This window comes from Hetaerina americana, unplaced genomic scaffold, assembly GCF_022747635.1.
Source record: "Hetaerina americana unplaced genomic scaffold, ioHetAmer1.1.p SCAF_63, whole genome shotgun sequence".
Taxonomy (NCBI): domain Eukaryota; kingdom Metazoa; phylum Arthropoda; class Insecta; order Odonata; family Calopterygidae; genus Hetaerina; species Hetaerina americana.
The window spans coordinates 1,590,722-1,611,332 of record NW_027287239.1 but is presented as its reverse complement, the minus strand read 5'-3'; the positions used below and the strand labels follow the sequence as shown (position 1 = coordinate 1,611,332).

Genomic DNA, 20,611 nt, shown 5'->3' with positions numbered 1-20,611 from the left:
GCAAACGAGGTTAATATTTGGAGTCCCTCAAGGAAGCGTACTTTGCCCGCTCTTGTTTTTAATCTATATAAATGATCTCCCGGTAAATATTAACTCTCAGATAAGACTTTTTGCGGACCACTGCATAATTTACAGGAAAGTCGAGAATGACAGCGACCGCGATATACTGCAAAGTGGCGGTAATAAAATGGCGGATTGGGTGACAAATAATGGGATGGATATTAATGTTAGCAAATGCAAATCCATCGCTTTTAGTAAGAAGTTAAATGGAAACAATAGGGACTATACATTTTTGGAAAATGTTATTCCTAGAAGTGATAGATGTAAATACTTACGTGTATATTTAACCATAGATTTAGGGTGGGGGCTAAACGTGGAATACATTATTAAGAAAGCTTTCAAAACTCTTCATTGGGTGATGAGAAACCTCAAGGAGAGTATTAACAACTAAGGGAAAGGCGTATAAGACCATTTTTAGAGTATAGATAGAGTATGCACATCTAAAAGCTGGAAAAGATACAAAGAAATGCTGCCAGATATGCACTGGGGAAGCATAGGAGGATGGAGAGTGTGCCTGAAATGTTAAAAACGCTGAGTTGGGAACCTCTACAAAGTAGAAGAAAAATAAGCAGACTTTGTGGAATATTCCGCATTCTGAAGGGGGAGAAAGCTTGGGCAGATCTTAGGAAAGAGGCGGGAAACCCAAATTTTATCGGGAGAAATGACCACAAATTCAAGGTAAAATGTCGGGCACAGAGAAAAAATAAAAAAAAAATTCTTTTTTTTATATAGCAAATATTGATTGGAACAGCTTGCCTGCAAAACTAATCGAGCCCTTTCCTAACAGGGTAAATACTTTTAAGAAAGGATGTAAACAATTTATGTAATAATATTATTGATGTGCTGTGTAAAATTGTGTGTAATAGCTTGATTTTTGATTTTTTTTCTTGTTGATTTGGGAAACTGATGTTAATGACAGAGGGGTTTTCTTTTTATTGGTGTTTGGAAGTTTCCTTTAAGTGTATTGTTTTTCTGACTGATGTTATTTATTATCTTTTGTGATATGGATTAAATTTGAGATGCCGTGTTATTTTTCCAAGCTAAGTTTGATTTTAAATACATGGGACTTGTGTGCCACCTGACATTGTCTATCTGCACATGTAAGTTTTAATAATAATAATAATAGGCTTTGAAGCAGAGTTAACTTGAATTTTATAAAATTCATCCGACATTTTTGCTGATTCCTAATGTGTTTGAATTCCTCTAAGCCTTGGCAAATATAATAAAGGATATAGGGATATAAGGATTAAAACATTTTGCCTCCGGCAATAGTGTGTTTCATTTTCTACTTAACTCACTCGAGTAGAAGTAGTTATTAGGGGAGGTGACCTAGAGCTGAGGTCATGTTTCACCATTAGGGATGGATGGGAAAGGAGTAAGGGTGGTGGAAATCCTGGGCGTCGGTCCATTAGCCTACTCTAAACGAAAGGCGCCAAGGGGTCCGCTCACTCAAAGTGCACCCATAAAGCACCTCAATTAGGGATCGGGATGCCACTGAAAAATATCTGCAGCATTTGTACCTGGGCCCTCGGGGTACGCTAACCACCGTACCATCCCCATCCCCTAACTTACTCGAATAACACCCGAATATTACCTTTTACAATACTCACCTCCCACTCTTTACTTTCGTCTTAATTTCAAACAAGAATTTATCAGGGGGAAAATATACTCCTACTGTCTCTCTCAAGGCTGTGATGTTTCGTCAAAATTCGTACAGTCTTTATTTTAAAATCCTAAACATTCAATTGGACCTCAACTGTTGATTATTCAGGAAAAAGGGAAAATTATGATGATGCTTCCATTTACAATGTTAATAACACAGAAAATGAAATCAAGACGCGAAAGGTCGCGAATAACATCGCAACAGTTTATTGAGATTGTAGCTTAATTTTATGAGAAGAGCTAGATCGTATCTCTGAGGAAAATTTCACAGATGTCAACGAAAAACTCTTGCACACAAAGGCAAAGGCCTCAAGTGAAGCTACGCCGAACCACATTCAACTGATATGATTTTCTTGGATATTTGGCCCCATATTTTAAGACGGTAAGATGGAGCCACATTTTACGATCGTGCGCCCAAGTAGTTAAATCAATACTAATGCGCCATAGTCCGTACCGGGTTCATAAGGAGTTCATGTTCATAGAACAAAGCTTAGGTGTATAAAACTCTGAGCGATATCACCTGAGCGACTCGATCAGTTATTCATTGTTAATGATGATTCTTAAAAACATTGTGATCCATCTCTTAGGCCAACGTAAATGTCAGACTGTCATTCGTCATAAATGAGGCTTCACAATCACCAGATAGCGCGCCACATCTCGCTTTCCATCAAATTCTTGGCACAAACACGAGTGAGGAGATGGATATTCAGGGGTCTCTCTTCTTTAGCTCCCCCCCCGTGCCTCCGTGGTGGAGAGCCAACCAGAAGAGAATTTTGAATAATTTCGCGTCATCCTCGAGACTTAAATTTTTTTTTGGCAGAGAATAAAATATCAGCGTTCATCCCCACGCTTCGTGATGTAACGTCACGTTTGATGTTGAAAGGTTGACTCGTTTGACCGGGCGGCTCCGATTCACAGATCTATGTTCTTGAGGATCCAGAGAGTGTACTCGAGGACGTTGGTGGTGAGCGTGGGCTGGATGATGTTGCAGTAACCGGGCCCGGAGGACACCACCCCGAGGAGGACACTTCTCGTGTAGCCGGTGAAGCCGCTCTCCTCCACTTCGTTCGTGTCCTCCTCGAATGGAATCATCATGGTCCGGATGATGACGGGGCCGCCGCTGTCCCCGAAGCACGGACTGCTCCCCACGTTGTCCCCCACGCACAGTTTTCCAGGGATCATGTCCGGGATGAGCCTCTTGCACGCGCTGTATTCCATGATGGGCAGGTTGGCCTTCAGCGGAACAGGACTGTTGCTAACTGTAAGGATAGTCAAGATTGGTCCACTTAATATTCTTCGCTCTCCAAACGGAGGGCTTCTAAGGCTTGTTGTCTAAACCCTTTCTTTCCGCATGACCTCATTAGAATGCCTTCAAATGATGTAGTGCTCTTTACAGTATTGTTTGTTCTGCCTGTTCTGTTTTTAAGTTTACCCTTCTGTCCCTCGTCTCTCTCCTAGGGGGACCCTCCCGCTACCTGCAGCGTTGGGTCACATTCCCTACCGGTGTCCTTGTGGGAGGAGACCGTTTTATTTTGCATGTCCATGTGGTAGTGGAATTTCGCCTTCTTACTTTTCAAATTCTAGTTTGAATTTTATTGGATAATTTTCTTACTGCACCCTAAGGTGCAATTATTTGTTAGATGATAGTATATGTATTTACATGCGTGCGAAATGAAGGGATTTTTACATGAATGTATACGCCACTGCGGGTATATTTTTGCATGTATGTATTGATTTTGCATGTGGTTTTGTTCCTTTTTACGGGTGGTGACATACTATCCCCCGCCACACGCCCTTTCGGCGGCTTGCGGGGTATTATGTATATGTAGATGATGCAGATGTAGATTTCATAAAATATTCCGGATGTTAAATGGCAGTTACGATTGAATAGAATTTACTTAAATCTTTCACTTCCATTTAACTTTGACACCTAGGGTGCATCTTAGAGCAAAGTTTGAATACGCTTTCGACCGTTGGCGACAAAAATAAATGCCAGTTCAAATCGTTATATCGCTCAAACTACGTGCATCAAAATAATCTATCTTCCGTAAAAAAGGCATAAGCTTTGAATTTCTACAGTCCTCTTCACCTTTGAAACTTCTGTTGATCGTAAAGATTAAAATCCATCCTAAGGCCGCGATTTTACGATGTCCATTTGAATGAAATAATGGGCAAAACTCTTCCCTACGCAATTCCCTGACTGTTCGGAGAGAAGCTGGTTTTCTTTCGTTAGATACCGCTCCGTAAGACATGCGACCATTTATGTCCTTGCAACTAGTGTGATTGCGGAATGATCTAAATACTATATATATATGGATGTAGCTTCAAGAAGTGAGCATTGGTCGGGATTTTGAAATAAATTAAATTTCTTTTTAATTATGTTGATGCTAAACTCAAAAAATCAATTATAGTCTGGAGCTTTATCGGCGATTTGCGTGAAGAAATTCTCTCGGGTCTTCCACAGGGTGAGTCTCCTTTCTGGCCGAAGTTGGCCAGAAATGAGTCTTTCGACCAGTGGAAGCCCAGAGAGATATTTCTACACTCAGAAAAAAGTTAGCAACAATCAACATTCAGGAATATGATTTTATTGGAAGAGCCATTCACTTGTTCTCATTTGTCTTGTATTGCATTGTATCAACGTAACCCAATCACTTGTAACTTATTGATTGAACAATAATCGAAGATAGATATTTTATTTTATGTGCAATTTTTAATCCAATAGTGAAAAGTACGAAAAATGTACCATGGAAAAAGTGTACAAAAAATTTGTAAGTGTATTTTGGAATAGGTTAAATTAGCATTTATGGAATTTCTGAATGTGATAGTGATTGTGTAAAAATTTCATTTATATTTCGGACACACATTATCCAGGCTAAACACGCAAAGCAACTATTTAAAGAAAAATGAAATTTACTTCTTAAGTACATTTTTATTTTTTTAATTGCTCTCAGGCTCTAAGAAATATTCTCTATTTTTAATTTGCTATTGGTTAAAATTACCTCAAATATTTTTTTTAATTTCTTCCGTTTATGCATACAAGTTATTACATCAGTTTTTAGCTTAAGTTCATTCTAAACATGCACCAGCTTTGATGTTACTTGGTATGTAACCAGAAGTTTGCGTTGACGTGAATTTTAAGCGAGTTTTTAAGTGAGTTTATGCATGCCCTGTTGTGTCGTTTTGAGGGTAAGGGCAATTACTTACGTTTCTCCGTCATCCCCCATCCAGCGACTGTGGCGTTCACGCCTACTTTTATGTCAGCTGCACTCAGGGTGAGATCCCCAATCGGCAGACACACCGGTGCTATGTAAGCTGGTGGAGAATTATTCAACGGTTAGTTAGTATTCGAGCATGCTAAAGGAAAGAGATTTGATAGCATGAAAAAGATAATTAATATTAATATAATTGGTAATTTATTGTTTTTCGTAGGTTTTGGATGGGCATAGACTACTTCTTGCGTCTCCTAACAAAACACTTCCTGACACCCGACACTACAATAAACCCTTCTACATTCTGCATCTGCTCACATTCTCTCTTCATTCCATCCAACAACCTACCTATCCTTTGTCCTTATCCCTACCTCATTTGCCTATCGTTCTTTATCACAGTCTTCAACATCTCATCGCTACCCAAAACGCCCTGAATCCATCTCTCCTGCCTCCTCATGATTTCTCCCAATAATCCCCTTCCCCTCCTCCACCATTCCGTGCAACTCCTCGCCCGTCTTCCTTTCTCTCCACCACACCTTCCTTATCCTTCTCCACACACACATTTCAAAAGCTCCCATTCTATACCTATCGCCTTCCTTTATTGACTATGTTTGCGCGCCATACAAAACCATACCATACAGGTATGGTATGGTTTTGTATGGCGCCTGTATCAAAGTTTTGATGAGCCTTTTCTAAACATTCTTACTCAACGTCCCTTCCAACAAATCCCTAATCCTCGTGAAAGCTCTTTGTCTAACGCGGTTTTTCTCCTGGTGTCCCTACCACTTTGAACATTTTGGCCCAAAGCCCTTCCGAGATATATAAACTCTCCCGCCTGCTTTAGCTCCTCATGTCCTCATATTTAAACGTAACTTCCCCTTTCTCATTATGGAAACCTCATAACCTTCACTTTATTTACGTTTATTCTCACTGACTTTTCAATTTATTCAGCGATGCTTGCAATCCCTTGGTTGACTGACGAACTTAAGTTTTATCATGTGCCTACCTAACATATATTATGAACTCCCCGCCGACTTTCATTCCCATTTCCAGTTCTTAACATGTCTCTTTAACCGTATCCTCAATATATACGTTCAAAGGCACCGATAATAATGGAAACATCTGTATTACCACTTTGTCTAACACTGTCTGACTGTCCATACCCCACTTTCACCTGAGAAGTATATGAGACATAAAGATTGCGGATAATATGTCTCCGATCCCTCAAATCCGCTCCTATTTTTAGCAATGAATCCATTAATTCTACCCAATTCACCCCATCATACGCCTTCTCGAAGTCAATGAAACAAGAAAATACATCTTAATTCTGTTCCAAGTTCAACTAGGAACCTCATTACTGCAATGGTATCACGCGTGCCTCTCCCATTTCTGAACCCAAATTGGCCAATCCCTATTTAATCATCATTCTTTTGCTTAAGATTCAGTGAACTAGTATGGTTGCATTAGAAATCAGACTTAGCGTTCTATGCTTAGTCCTCCCATATTGCTCCCTTTTCCTTTTTTAGAATATGAACTAACACTCATTTAACGAAGCCTTCCGGTCAAATTCCTCCCACATAAATGCTACAAATTAGTCCATGAATATTCTTCCTTCCGCCTTTTCCTAAAACTTTGAAGTACGGCAGCGGGGTCGTCGTCTACTTCCAAGGCCTCGTTTCATTTCAGTTCCCTTAATGCCCTTTCTCCCTCTCCATCAAGTATGTCTGAAGCTATGCTACCCTCATCTACATCATGTTCTCTTCCTATGTTTAAGCTTGCTGGCCTAATGGTTTTACAATATAGTTTCCCTAAATATTCTTTTCATCTCTCTTGGATCTTCCCTGGTTCAATCAATAATTTTCCGGGCTTCTCTTTGATTTCCTGCATGGGTTTTCACTTCCCATTTCCTGACAGTGCTTTCACCTTCCTCCACGACGCACCAACTCTCTGGCGCTCAGTTCCACCACGCCTCTTTCACCCTTTTAGTTTCTCGCCTCAGACGATTCAACGAATAATACTTCGTTACTTCTACCTTCTGTTCTTCTATCTAACTATCTGGGGGATCGAGATGGTGCGGGGGCTAACGTACTGGCTTCCCACCCTGAGGGCGCGGGTTCAAATCCCGGCGGTGTTGAATATTTTTCAGAGGTATCTCGATCCCTACTTGAGGTGCTTTGTGGAGGGCACTTTGAGTGAGTACGCCGTCCGTCGGATGGGACGTTAAACTGCGGACCCCTTGGCGCCTTTCGTAAAGAGTAGGCTAATGCCGACGCCGGGTTTCTCTCCACCCTTCATCCTTTCCTGTCCATCCCCTATGGCGCAAATGACCTTAGCTGTCGGTCGCCTCCCCTCAAAACTACTACTATCTAACTATCTGTGTTCGCATTCTTGAATTTTCTTCTATCGTCTATCTTTCAAATCATCTCGTCTGCAACCCATGGCTTCCTTGTTCTTTTCCCATTTATTGTTCAGTTTGCGGCTTTCGATATCCCATTTTTTATATTCTCATCGATGTCTTCATTTTTCATCTATTGTATTCTCTCTTTCCTCATTCAAATTTTCTATACAGTTTGCTGATACTCCTTTCTTGTCGTTGCGGTAGGTACGCCGGCTTAAGAAATATATCAACATATCGAAAAAAGATACAAGTATACATACATAAATACATGTATGCCAGATGTATAACAAGTGTACATACAAGGTACATGCATACCATCCGTATCCATCCGTATATTACTAACATTCATTATTAAGTTAAAATAAAGATAAATAAAATTGCTAATAGCTATGATATCGGCAGAAGTTAAAATATCTACAGTTACAGCGAAGAATGCATGTAAATTAGATAATTAATGATATGTCCAACTCATTGTGAAATAATAAAATCCCAATTTAACTTCTTCGTTAATCTGGTTGCATCTTTCCAAAGGATGGATTAAGCAAAGCAAGCTTGTAGGAACATAACTTTCCAATATTCATCTTATCTCATGTAATTACGTCAATTATTACTTTTTCGGAAAAACCAGTACTATATTCCAAAAGCAGATGTCAGAATATGTTTTAACCTATCAGTGTTTTTGTAGTTAATAATACATTAAATATTATTTCAGGGAACAAAGTAAGCACGCTTGATCGCCTAATATTTTACATAATACACGTAGTTTATTTTCTGGATGGCGCTGAATCATTGAATTTGCTCCTCCCCTGCAGTGCCTATATTCTTGTACCTATGAGCAAAAATATGGGCATTTCTCAGTGCTTCGGTTCCTCAGTATCAGTACCTGGGGCAATAGTCCCACGTACTGACCGATGTCCGTGGTAGCTATCGTTAAACACTCCTGCATTTGCTAGCATCATAAGAAAATCACCGAATAAGTAAGTAATTCCGCTGGTCCTCATTTGTTGGTATAGCCATACTAAATTTTTTAAAGCTTCAAAATGACTTCACGCTTAAATGTTGGTACAAGTAATTATTAACTTCATCAACGATTGGGATTCAATTATATTTCCATTAAACATTAAGAAACTATGCCGATATATTTGCAAATACTTAGCCGATAGGGAAAAATATTACCATATCGAAAATCGATATATTTCTAAATTACTGTTAATCCGTAAGGTAGCCATAGAGGAAACATGTCAACATTTGAGAGAATTTTAGGCGAAAAAATTAACTAGATAAATTTTAGATTTTCTTTGAATTGTGGAAATCCGCAATGGAATATGATGCAACATTTAATAATTTTTCGTGCTCATGTGCTCAACACTGCTGGATTACATTGATTTTGTGTGGTCAAAAAAGTACTCGTTTATTCAAATTTATTCCGTTATTTATATATATATATATCCATAGGCTTATTACGTATATGTTGATTTTAATGCACATTTTCTCCCGTTTGAATTAATTAATTTATGAATATGTGAGTGCAAATTTTTATGAATATGGAAAAACAGGGAATCCGCTGACAAATTTGGGTCTGAAACTTTAAATAGAATGAATTTTAATTTACTCCTATGTAAATATAAAATGAACGTACTTACGGTCGTGGAGCAATGAAAAACGAAATAGCGGAGACCGGAAATTGTTTACGGTCGCGGCTATTTCGTTTTTCAACGTTTACCTTCATATTTGCGAACACATAAACGAGATTGTTCCAATTTTGAAAAATAAGCATGTTGGTCAATTTTTGATTAAATATTTTAAAAATTTGTTTATACCGAAGAATTTCGACTTTGCTAATCGCCTCAATTGAGCAAATATAATCGTAGAGAAAGAGTTTCCGAAGTTTTAATGAAGATGTATAGAAAGAAAATTGATTTAAGCAGTGAAACTTGTTGGAAGAATTTACCCATTAGGATAAATATGAACTAAGGCATAAAACTCATCTAAACTTATGTATATATATATGTATATGTTTATGTACATGTATATGTATGTATATATATATATATATATATATATATATATATATATATATATATATATATATATATATGTACATATGAACTAATGTATATTTGTAATTTTGTTACTCACATGTATACTCCACTGAACCCTGAAGGCGCACCAGTGCGATGTCATTGGGGAGCTTCCTGCCCGGGGCGTATTCTGGATGCACTATCTGCTTTTCCACTGGATAATCCTTTGGAGGCTCTGCACGACAATCTTCATACTCTAGTTTCGTCATGAGTGCTTCATCCAATTTCGAGCAATACTTGTCATCCGTTTCGGTGTTGTATTCTCCCAAGCGAACCGATACCCTACGATTGATTGAAATATATATACACAGTCATCTTTATTTTGGGGCGAGATTGAGACTAGGGAGTATCTTCTACAATCCCTGAACCCCTGAGGGTCAAGTAGAGAGAGAGAGAGAGAATCAGCGGGATAGGAATGGATGGGAGGACCTCGGATGAATAGGAAATTATTCATTCGTACACATGTGTATTGAAAATCACCTCTTTTTACAATTAGTCCATCGTATCCCTATGCAAGCATTTTAATCCAAATTATTCCATTTAGGGCTTAGATATAGCCGTAGGTACTCGGCGAGCTCTACCCTAAGCCCAACAAACCTACCGAATGGTCGATTACAGTGATTTTGGAGATGCCTTGACATCCTACTGGGAAGAGAAGTTGACATATTGCCGGACATTCCCTGCTTAAAATTCTGGGTGATAACTTGTGGAAACCCTTTGAAGCATCCGAGCGCCGTGTTTTATGGATACTACAAATTTAAGGGAAATGGCCCCCCTTATCTGAAAGTGCAAATTTCTCAAACCTAATTGCTTAATTCATACACAGGGTTTATTTTGAGTTGAGACTTAACATCGCCCAGCAAAACAACCCCTCGGGTTAATTATTGAGGATAATTGGTTGCTCGGTCACTAAAAATCCAAGGTCATAATATTAATAATTTATTTGGCCCGTTTGATTAGAATCGGGTAATTTATTGTTTCAATTTTTTTGGGGTACCTTATTTTTAAACACTCCATACAATTTCGTTAATTTTTTTTACGAAATATGAGTTACAGATTTCTTTCTTTCCGTCGTTCTCCCCATTCCCACTTTATCTTTTTTTGTTGATAAATATGTATCCAATATGTTCCTAATCTGTTCCTCGTTCAGATATTTCCCAAATTGTTGGAATTTATGCAAATATCCAAGGATAACTTCCAGTTCGCGTCTTTCCTCGGCATAAATTGGCCAATAAAGGACTCGTGTGTGTGTTGGCGTGTCCGCCTCCATCATGCATTCACATGTCCCATCCTCTTTTTCCCTATTTTCTTGAGGTATGATCTAAACTCCCCGTGTCCTGTTAACATTTGCGTAATTTCTTCGTAAGATTTAAAGTTGATCTTCATTCCTTCCTTTAAGCTAGGTATTAATTGTCTGGATTGTCTCCAATTTCTCGAGGAAATGCGAAGGTTGAATATTCATTGTGAGTTTTTTAACTTGTTCATTTTAAAAGGATTTTACTGAGCCCGTTAAATGGCAGAGCCAATACTTACAGTTCATATCTGAAGTCCTTTACGCAGTGTGCAGCAGTAATAACGTATCTGTCATTAATGAGGGTGCCACCGCATATGAATTTGAGGCCGCCAAAGTAAACATCTATAAAATGGAAATAGGAAGGCAGTCAGGAAATCATCACGTAAAAATAACTTCATAGCTGTTCAAATTAATTACTAAGCAAATCATTATTTATTGAAATAAATCGAAAGGCAGGAAATTTATCCAATATTTAAGTAAAACAAACGTAGAAATCTAAACGTCAGATCTTATTCCATCTAAAGACATATTAACTTCAACACGCCTAGTTTTAAGTTTTTCAACATAAATGGATAGACTGCGGGGTCATTCGAAAATTCTCCCAAAGAAGGGACAAATAAATATTTCTGATAGAGCGTCACAACAAGATGAAGGAAACTTTCAAGGAGATGTGGTCAAGTAAGCACCTTGTGCAATGGACCCCGGAAGGTAATAAATGGAGAGTAAGGTCTTTGTAGAAGACAAAATAACCCTATGATATGTTAAATAATGAATATATTTGCGGATAAGTTGGGAAGCTTACATAAGGTAGAAAGTTAACCGAATCAAATTTCGATGTTAAAAATATAGCATAAAACCTAAAATTACTTTTGATTATATTTTTCATCTTCTTACGAACTACACATTATGGTTAAAAAATAACAGTAAGCGGCTGCTTTTACAATAAATCATGTTTCTAAGTCAAAAAAGGCATCTAAATTGATAGCATTACGAGGAAAAAAATCCGCGAGAGCTGCTTTGATAATAACCATCAAGGGGATCAAGATGGTGCTGTGGTTATCGTACTGGCTTCCACCTAGAGGAACCGGGTTCAAATCCCGGCGGTGTTGAATATTTTTCAGTGGTATCTCAATCCCTACTTCTGGTGCTTTGTGGAGGGCACTTTGAGTGAGTACGCCGTCGTTAAACTGCGGACCCCTTGGCGCCTTTCGTAAAGAGTAGGCTAATGCCGACGCCGGGTTTCTCTCCACCCTTCATCCTTTCCTGTCCATCCCTAATGGCGCAAATGACCTAAGCTGTCAGTTGCCTCCCCTAATAACTACTACTAGCGCATCGATAGTGTGTCGTTGTCTTAATGTTGTATTAACCGAGCACCCTTGAACCTAATGAATCAAAGAGTTTTCGCGTGTTATTCGGACTATTTAATCAAATAAAGTTAATGGCGATTTGTGAAAATTATAATGAGTGCTTCATTTGACTAAAACGGTCTCCCATTCGAGGAATTTCACCGCCATCCACCGATGTGTAAAAACTTTTATTAACCAACCCTAGGGCTCTTACTCTCTCCCTCGCTTTATCATGAACTGATTTATCTAATTCTGCATTAGTTTTGTAAATCTCGGAGGTAAACCCGCTTCAAGAACTTACCCTTAACCTGCATCAGAGCCAGCCAAGGGAACTCTCCCGGCATCGTCGGCTCTCCCTTTATGATTCGAGACTCCAGGCTTACTCCGCACGGCTCCTCCATGAAGCGACGTAGGTTTGCCCTCACTTTTAACGAGTCCTCGTCGACGGGAGTGGCGCTTGTTTTCCCGATCCTAGTCGATGCTGGATCCGGAGTGGCCAGGGTGCTAGTCGGAGCCTTGATGGTTGAACCCTCCGCGGACCCCGCAGTGGACGCCGCCGTGGACGCCGCCGTGGACGCCGCCGTGGACCCCGCCGTGGACCCTGCCGTGGACCCTGCCGTGGACACCGCCGTGGATGCCGTCGTCTGATTGGCGACCATTAACGGCAAAGATTTCAGCGTTGTGCTGAACGTCATTGGTCAATTGGAAGGAGCCACAGTGGTAGGAAATAGGAATTTGTTATTTCGTCTTCAAAAATTGGTTTTAAAATAGGCTTGCCCTCAGGGTTACCGTCAGTACAAAAAAATGGTGTTGCTCTTAACATTATTACAAGTAAAACAATAAACAATAAAATAAGAGATATATATTCCAGTACAAATAGATACAAATACTCATTACTTCCTCGGACAATTAGGAGTCTTCATAGTAAGATACCGAAGTCACTTCAGAAATATCAAAAATTTAATTGACAAGTCGGAACAAAATTAAACATTGCAAAGACAGGTGCGTGTGCATGTTAGTTGATAGATGGTGCCCTGAAACCCCCGCCACATGCTCTTGCGGCGGCTTGCGGGTCATTAGTTAAGTTAACTCGCGTTGACATAGCACTAGAACACGTCTCCATATTTCCGCTTTTCAAAATGCACTGGATGAATGTAACGACCTCAAACCTGCGCATGCGAGTTGAGGAGGAATGTTACTTCCACATGCCACCAGGAGTGCTTCTGAAGTTGATTTTGTTTGTGTCTACAAGCATGTGTTTTCAGTATACATACCCTCGTACTTCTCGTTTGGTGAATTGGCATTCAATTTGTTTAAACAGTTATTTCTTCCCTCAATTCAGCATCCTCTTTTCCTGTCACCTTCACGATCTCAGGCACAAAAATCACTTTCCCAGATATCAAAATTTTCCTTCTCACAAAGAATGTCCCACCTCATTTCATATTAATATATATTGATATGAATATATATTAATCACACAAACAAATAAGTGTTTCTTCACTTCAAAAGTTGTCGTCGCCGCTCAAAAAATTCTCAATCACTCATTTATTCCCAAATCCCGCAACAACAGCAAACACGACACTGCTTACGCAACTTACTTCCCCAGCGTGCATATCAAAAAGACCATTATTCTACGAGATCTACTGGCAATAAAGTTACCGCCAACGTACTCATCCGCATCTACGTAAATACCCCGCGATCGACCAAAAATGTGTTTGGCAGGGGGTGCAAGGTGCAAGGTGGGAAGGGTAAAAGTTTTAAGGGAGGATATGGGAGAAAGGCAAAAATATTCTTCAAAAGCTATCAAATAACGTGTGAACATGTATAAGAAGGGAGAAAGGTTTTATTCAAATGGGGTTAATTCACCTAATTATTTGGTTACTTGCTATGCAAAAAAAGGTATAAAAATGAACCAAACCATTTGTATAACAGTCCTCCACCATTAACAAGACAGGTCATGTAGAATTGGAAAGTAAGATGGGGAAATTCTACTATTGCATGGACATTTAACTTATGGTCTCCGCCCCCAAAGGACACAGGTAGAGGGGAATGTGACACACCGCTGCAGGCAGACAGAGGAGGCGTGTCCTCCCCCCCCCCCCCACAGAGAGAGAGACACGAAGGATGGGAGAAGTAGCTTGATAACAACAAAGCAGGGCAAGCAATACTGTGACGAGCACTCCGTTCATTAAATGGCAGTCCCATGCGGTCGTGTCGGAAGGAATTTGACAACAAAGTTAGATCGAATACATCTCTTAAACGTTTAAATTCCCGGAAAATCTTTATAATAAAGATCTCTTTTTAAAATCCACACCGCTTTTCAAAATCAATCCGGCGCCATACAATCGCGCAATATGCAAAATCTGCTCTATACTCATCACCAATTCCCTTCGGAAACAGAAGCTTCTCAAATAAATACCTCTCTCTCATCCCTGCTCTTCCCTGTCCCTCAAACTTCCTTAATTGTGAACCCTATGATATCTGTTAACTCCCCCTTCCCGTCCACCTCCCTCCCACCTAACCGAGACGCACCGCTCTCAACAGTCGAATCAGAGCGCGCCATTCGCCACAGGCAGGATCAACGACTTTTGCGGGCATTGTTATCTGCATTCACCGGCAGGCAAACGACTATTGAATGAAACAATTGCTTCAGTGACTTTGTAAATAATCAATAAATGGCGCTTAATGCGAATAAATTTGTTCAGATCCGTTAATATTTAATAGAAAACGGCTCTCACTTTTCAAATATGCCTCATATCAAACATAAAGAACGTTTTTTTTAGTCATTCAACATTCGATATTAGTCCACCAGCCTCATTACCCTTGGATTTTTGCATAAAAGTTTTGCAGAAAAAGAATTTTTCACCGATTTAGTGTGAAATATATATTTTTAAATCTGCATTTCAAAATACACTGGAAAGGTTCGCGTTCAACATGTACACATTCGCTCACTAATGTTCATTTTGAGTGCTGATTTCACAGTTATTGACGCTGAAGGGGTGGAAGATTGTCACGCCGAAGCAGCGATATTTTGTGAGGGCTAACGCCCCACCATATTGAGGACTGGTCTGGACTGGAAATTGAGGCAAAAAATTGTACTTCCATATTTTCATTCATTGGTACATTCACAGCAGATATACATTTAGCAGATTTCGACCCTGGCCTGAAATTATGCAAAAAAGGTTTTATATACCGAGTTATGGGTTTCGAATGTGCTTTAAAGAGCCCAAGCACCCACAAATAGATGCAAAGTATTTGAAATTTACTTTCCCTCACATTACCACAAACTATTATGCGTAAAGTTTCAAGGGGATGTTGTCTACATAGATGAACGTCATAAAAGACATAAGTTGATTGAATATGCAGTCGATAACTTGATGATCCACAGCACATTAATATCGTGTGGTCGACATTCTGAGCCTGGTATATTCAAAATGATTACCTCTTCTCGAACGTTCCGCTCATTAGCCTAATTTTACCCAGGCGGAGCGTGCATCGCAGAACGGCTCGCCTTAACCGGCTAAACGACTTAGTGAAATTTACCTCTAAAGAAAACAACATACCTCTTGACCTTATCCTGAACTCGGTCTGAAAATCCGCGGCCTTGATTCTTCTTTTGACCTATGAGCAGCAAATGGGCACTCTGTATAGTGCGCAGTGGTTTCTCTATCGGATCTAGTATGTTTGCCCACCATGGCCTCTTTTCTTGCTTCTTCCCGCCGTATCGGTCCTCCTTCGCTGCGTAAATAGAAAGTGCTATTCATGAACACAGCTCAGGCTAAACCAGGAAACAAAATCAAAGATTTTGATTGACCACCAAAATTATCAGTGTCAATTACATTACGATTAGATATAGGTTTAAAAACACAGTAATCAATGCAACAATTTCAGAGTGTAAGAATCATTCGCCTTGACTGGGATTCGAACCCAGATCCCTCAATATCAGGTCGAGTGCTTTAGCCACTTAAGCTACCGAGACGTCCTATTAAACTCTGAAATTTTGGGGCTTTTAAAGGAACGAGATGTTGTGACGAAATACCGTACATACAATGTCACAGGCATTCGTAGTCGTGCGCGACGCGCCACAGTCCACGATGTTAAAGCTAACTTTAAACACTTATGGTGTTTATACTTTGACAAATTCCAAAGAAACTGCGGGAGATGCCGCAACAGTAACTTTTAACGGAGTCATCCGCTAATGTGCATTTCAATGCAACAATTTCACAGAGTAAAAATCATTCGCCTTGACTGGGATTCGAACCCAGATCCCTCAATATCCGGTCGATTGCTACTGAGGCGTGGTTAAACCGACACCTTACACTGCGTCCTCCTGCGTACTCCTAGGGTTCCTCTAACACTCCGACATTTTGGGGGCTTTTAAATTAACAAGTGTTTTAAATTTGGTTTTAACCTTGTGGACCGGGACGCAACGCGCACGACTACGACCACCTGAGACATTGTAATTACGGTATTTCGCTATAAGACCTTGTTCCTTTAAAAGCTCCCCAAAATTTCGGAATGTAATGGGACGCCTCGGTAGCTTAACTGCATAAAGCACTCAGCGGGACATCAAGCGATCCCGGTCAAGGAGAATGGTTCTTCCACTTTGAAATTGATGCACGGCAATGCTAAATAGTGGTTGACTCGATAAAAATTTTTTGGCCTACTGGCCAAATATTTTTACCGTACAGTTATGTTGTATATCATCTCTCTTGAGTCTTTTCTGTTTCAACTATTATTTTACCCAAATTATCTCTAACCGGTAACGCAGATTTTCGCTTCTTACTTCCCGATAGTGTTTTAACCTTATCGTATGGCGCAACGATTTCACCATTCCTCTGTAAACTTTCCATATCCTCGCACTGCGCCTTCACCATGCTTCTTTCGCTCTATTTGTTACCCGTCTCAAATAATTGTTTAATTCTTTGTACTTCCTTCTACCTATTTCTGCATTTACATTCTTCCATTTCATTCTCTAATCTATCTTTCCACCCATTTCGCCCGTAATCCATCGTTCCCCTGTCCTTTTCCTATTTACTGTTCCTATGGCTTCAATTGTGGCTTTCGATATCCCTTTTTTGATATACTATTCCCATTTTTCCTCTAATGTACCCAGCTCCCTTTCCTCACTCATGATTTTCCCTGCAGCCTGCTGATACTCTTTCCTTTTCAATCCAGTTTATACTGCAATGCTCCATTTCCTCGCTCTTTCTAACACTACACTCCATCCGCAGCTCGCATCTGAGTAGCCCAACACATGTAGTTGCGGATAAGTCTTCTACCCCTCGAACCTATTTTTTTCTGATACGCATTCATTATTTATGCCTAATTCACCCAATCAAATGGTTTTTCAAAATCTATGAAACAAACAAATACATCCTAATTTAATGTTCCTCTCTGCTATTAGTGATAACATTACTGCTATGGTATGACGTGTGCCTATTCTCTCTCTAAAACCAAACTGATCATTTCCTAAATATCCGCTTGCCGTCCTCTTCATCCTCTTACCCTAAGTACCACATTATCTCCGTGCGAAACTTAACTTACTGTTCTATAGCCCTCACCACTTATGTCCACCTTTGTCTTTTTTGGGATGGGAACATAACTCACAATAAAACTCATCTGATGAAATATTCCGGCCAAATTCCTCTCTCATAAATGCTACCGGGTGCTCTATCAAAAATCTTTCTCCCACGTTTTCCTAAATCCTTAAGTTGTTCCGCTGGAATATTATGAACCCCATGCATGGTCTTAATTGATTTCAATTCCCTTAACACCCATTCAATTTTGTAACCAAGTATGCCTTATCCCTAGCTGTCGCTACCTAAGGCATTCAATTCAACTCTTTCAATGTCCATGCTTTCTGACCTAATATATTTACTTCATAGATCCTCTGTGTGTAACCATCCCTCTCGAATCTTTCCTGGTTCTATTCCATGGACGTGGTGGTCCCTTAGGGAAGGCTACTATATAAATTATTAAAGTTGTTAGCATATCTCGTACAGATTAATATCCAACATCTTTACTTAACATCTACTTTTGACTAGTTATTCTTTTGTTTGTTGTACCATTGATTGATCTCTACTTTAACCTTGTCTCTCATTTCGTAATCATGCCCAACCGAAAAGGCGATTATGGTATAATTCACAGTTTTTCGTAAAAATGCATGTTATTAGACCTTATCCACTTTATTGTCAGACAACTCTCACAAGTGCGAATACAGGAATTAATACCGACCTTCGCCTATACATCCTGGAGGCATCATTATAATTTCCTCAGTGGAATCGACCAAGAGGTTCTATATATCCCCGGCAATGTTTTCTCCGTGCTAAAACGGTGGTTTTTAAGACTTTAGAGTGGAGAAATATGGATGAAATAAGGTGGAAACAAAGAGTGGGGACATTGGAACTGTGTGAGAAAATAGAAAATTGTTCCAGTAAATTTCAAGGGAGGAAAAGTAAATGGAACAGATTTTTGAAGTTTTTCGGATACTCTCGGCCATCACTGAAGTTGGAACTTTGGCGGGCGAGGTAGATGCCGGAAGAAAATGGTCACATTCAGACAAACCGGAATGGAGATACATTTTCTGGAGAGTTTTAAAAGTGCGACAGTTTTTAGTAATACGAGTATAAAGCTGTCGGGTTCCAAATTAAAAAACAACCTCTTTGAGGCAGACGGCATCAAAGACTATGAATACTCATCCAGTTATTTTAACCATTACTTTTCTGAATTATATACACCGATCATTATACTCGAAGAGTATCTCATGTGAATTCCACACTCGTTGTGAGGTGATCGCTTTCCAAAATTTAGAACGGTGATCGAGCCTAATCATACTCACGCTGCGATGTCGCCAGTGACAGCAAAATGATGAAGAGTAGGCAGAGGAGAGTCCGGTGATGAGGGGCGCCCATCGCAACAACGTCCGGTACTTCTGAGGATCGCGAGGACGGCGTGACCCGCGCTGCGAGGTTCATCAACTCCTTGGGACTCCCTGAGCGCGCCTCTGCGTCGACAATGCCCTCGGAGTCGTGTTGACTGAGGAGACGTGTCTTCCTCTCCGCTACGAGAGGAAGGCAGCCACAAATTCTTTCAAGGGTGAAAAAAAGAGTGAAAAAAAGAGAGGGGCCCTTTCCCTCCTCGTGTTTGCGGCTTCCTGCTCCGGGCCAGCTTCCATGCCACAAGGGACGACCCGCGCACTCAAACCTCTGAGACTTTGGGCGTGCCCGGGGCGTGAAGGTTCGCGCCCAACACCCGGTGAACGCGTAACTTCCGCAGGATTTCCTCCCGGCCGTGGAATTTTTGAAACAGGAAGGAGTAAGTTGCTTGCTCCGTTCTGCTGCGCGGGATAGCCATTTGTCTCGTATTTACCTTTTTCGCACGGACTGATGATGCGGAACGGTGACGGGCGGGTGAAAACATTCGCGATCAAAGCGTAGATTTTTTTATCTGTAAAAAAACTATAAATATTTATACCGTAACGTTCCTCAGGCATAAATGTGATTTGGGAAGTTGATGAGCTCGGGGAAAACTTAGGAGCTCCTTTCTCAAAGAATTCAGCCCTTTCAAAGAAAAAAAGTCTCTTACGTAATATTTTACAGGGTGCGTTCCGAAAGTAAAGCTATTATTTTTTCTAAAGTAATTTATTGAACAGGTTTGAACAAACACTTAAAATTCTTCAAAGTACTGTCCTGGGGCCTCTACATATTTTTTCTGTCATGACCGGTACGCGCCCTGGAAGTCGTCTTCGGCGACCTCTCGCAAGGTCTTCGTCACTGCTGATTGGTTCTCTTCTATGGACGAAAAATGGGTTCCTTTCAGGGCTGCCTTAATCCGAGGGCACAAAAAGAAGTCTCCTGGGGAGACGTCAGGACTATAGGGGGGATTGGGCAGCGTTAGCACGTGGTGTTTGGCCAGGAACTCGTGGACTCGCGTTGTCGTGATGGAGTTGCCAGGTAGCGGAGATCTCTCTGCTCGTCCTGATGACCATTTTTCGGAGTCTTTCCAGCACATCCACGCCTATATTATCCAGTTAAAAAAAAAACTATTTTTTTCATTTGGAATGCCAACGGTCATAGTTTTATTTCACTGAATTTCCCTTGCTCATCTATGGTTATATTGGCGCTCGTTCACATTGATTTAGATGGACAATCAATGTTGTCCCTTGTCAATGTTCCTCGACAACAACGTAGTTATTTGACTTTATGTTTAATCCTGCCGGATCGTTTAACATGATTAGCATATGGCACTCATCCTAAGAGCCAAAGACATTTTGGAATCGGGAGATTAGTACCAGCCGTTACACTTGGAGTGAATAAAAATGGTTTCATATATTATTCATGCATTATAAACTATAAGAAAAAAGTATTAAAACACCTCATTACCTGTCTCTTTACCATTGAATTTAGATTCTAGATTGACCTGTGCTGCCTTTGTGTGCGTACGTATATTTTCTGAGACCGACGACAAACTGCCTGGATGACAAAGTACATATATTTCATCATTATGCGTCATAAATAAGTAAACATGTGTTGTACTTATCTATGGATTCGAGGAGTGTA

At 40.1% G+C, this 20,611-nt stretch overlaps 1 protein-coding gene and 1 long non-coding RNA gene across 2 annotated transcripts; both read right to left on the bottom strand.

The window, feature by feature from the left end:
* Window positions 1–1,923: 1,923 nt before the first annotated feature.
* Window positions 1,924–12,556, bottom strand: LOC139695770 (melanization protease 1-like). The gene is made up of 5 exons (XM_071594549.1): window positions 12,352–12,556; window positions 10,944–11,046; window positions 9,469–9,692; window positions 4,927–5,034; window positions 1,924–2,981 (listed from the first exon to the last, which is right to left on the bottom strand). The coding sequence occupies exons 1-5, from the start codon at window positions 12,449–12,451 to the stop codon at window positions 2,635–2,637; spliced, it is 882 nt and encodes a 293-aa protein (XP_071450650.1). The 5' UTR covers window positions 12,452–12,556; the 3' UTR covers window positions 1,924–2,634.
* Window positions 12,557–12,650: 94 nt separating this feature from the next.
* LOC139695778 (uncharacterized) lies at window positions 12,651–19,058 on the bottom strand. Its single transcript, XR_011702390.1, has 3 exons — window positions 18,892–19,058; window positions 15,614–15,788; window positions 12,651–12,734 (listed from the first exon to the last, which is right to left on the bottom strand). It is a non-coding gene; the product is annotated as an uncharacterized lncRNA (long non-coding RNA).
* Window positions 19,059–20,611: the final 1,553 nt, after the last annotated feature.

What these genes read in the sequence shown, in the direction of transcription:
- LOC139695770 (XM_071594549.1), bottom strand. Translation starts at nt 12,451, where the DNA reads ATGGAGGAGCCGTGCGGAGTAAGCCTGGAGTCTCGAATCATAAAGGGA. An exon ending in GGCTCTGATGCAGGTTAAGG is followed by an intron (nt 11,047 to 12,351) that starts GTAAGTTCTTGA and finishes TCCATTTTATAG; the next exon opens with ATGTTTACTTTGGCGGCCTC. An exon ending in GGGTTCAGTGGAGTATACAT is followed by an intron (nt 5,035 to 9,468) that starts GTGAGTAACAAA and finishes ATTCTCCACCAG; the next exon opens with CTTACATAGCACCGGTGTGT.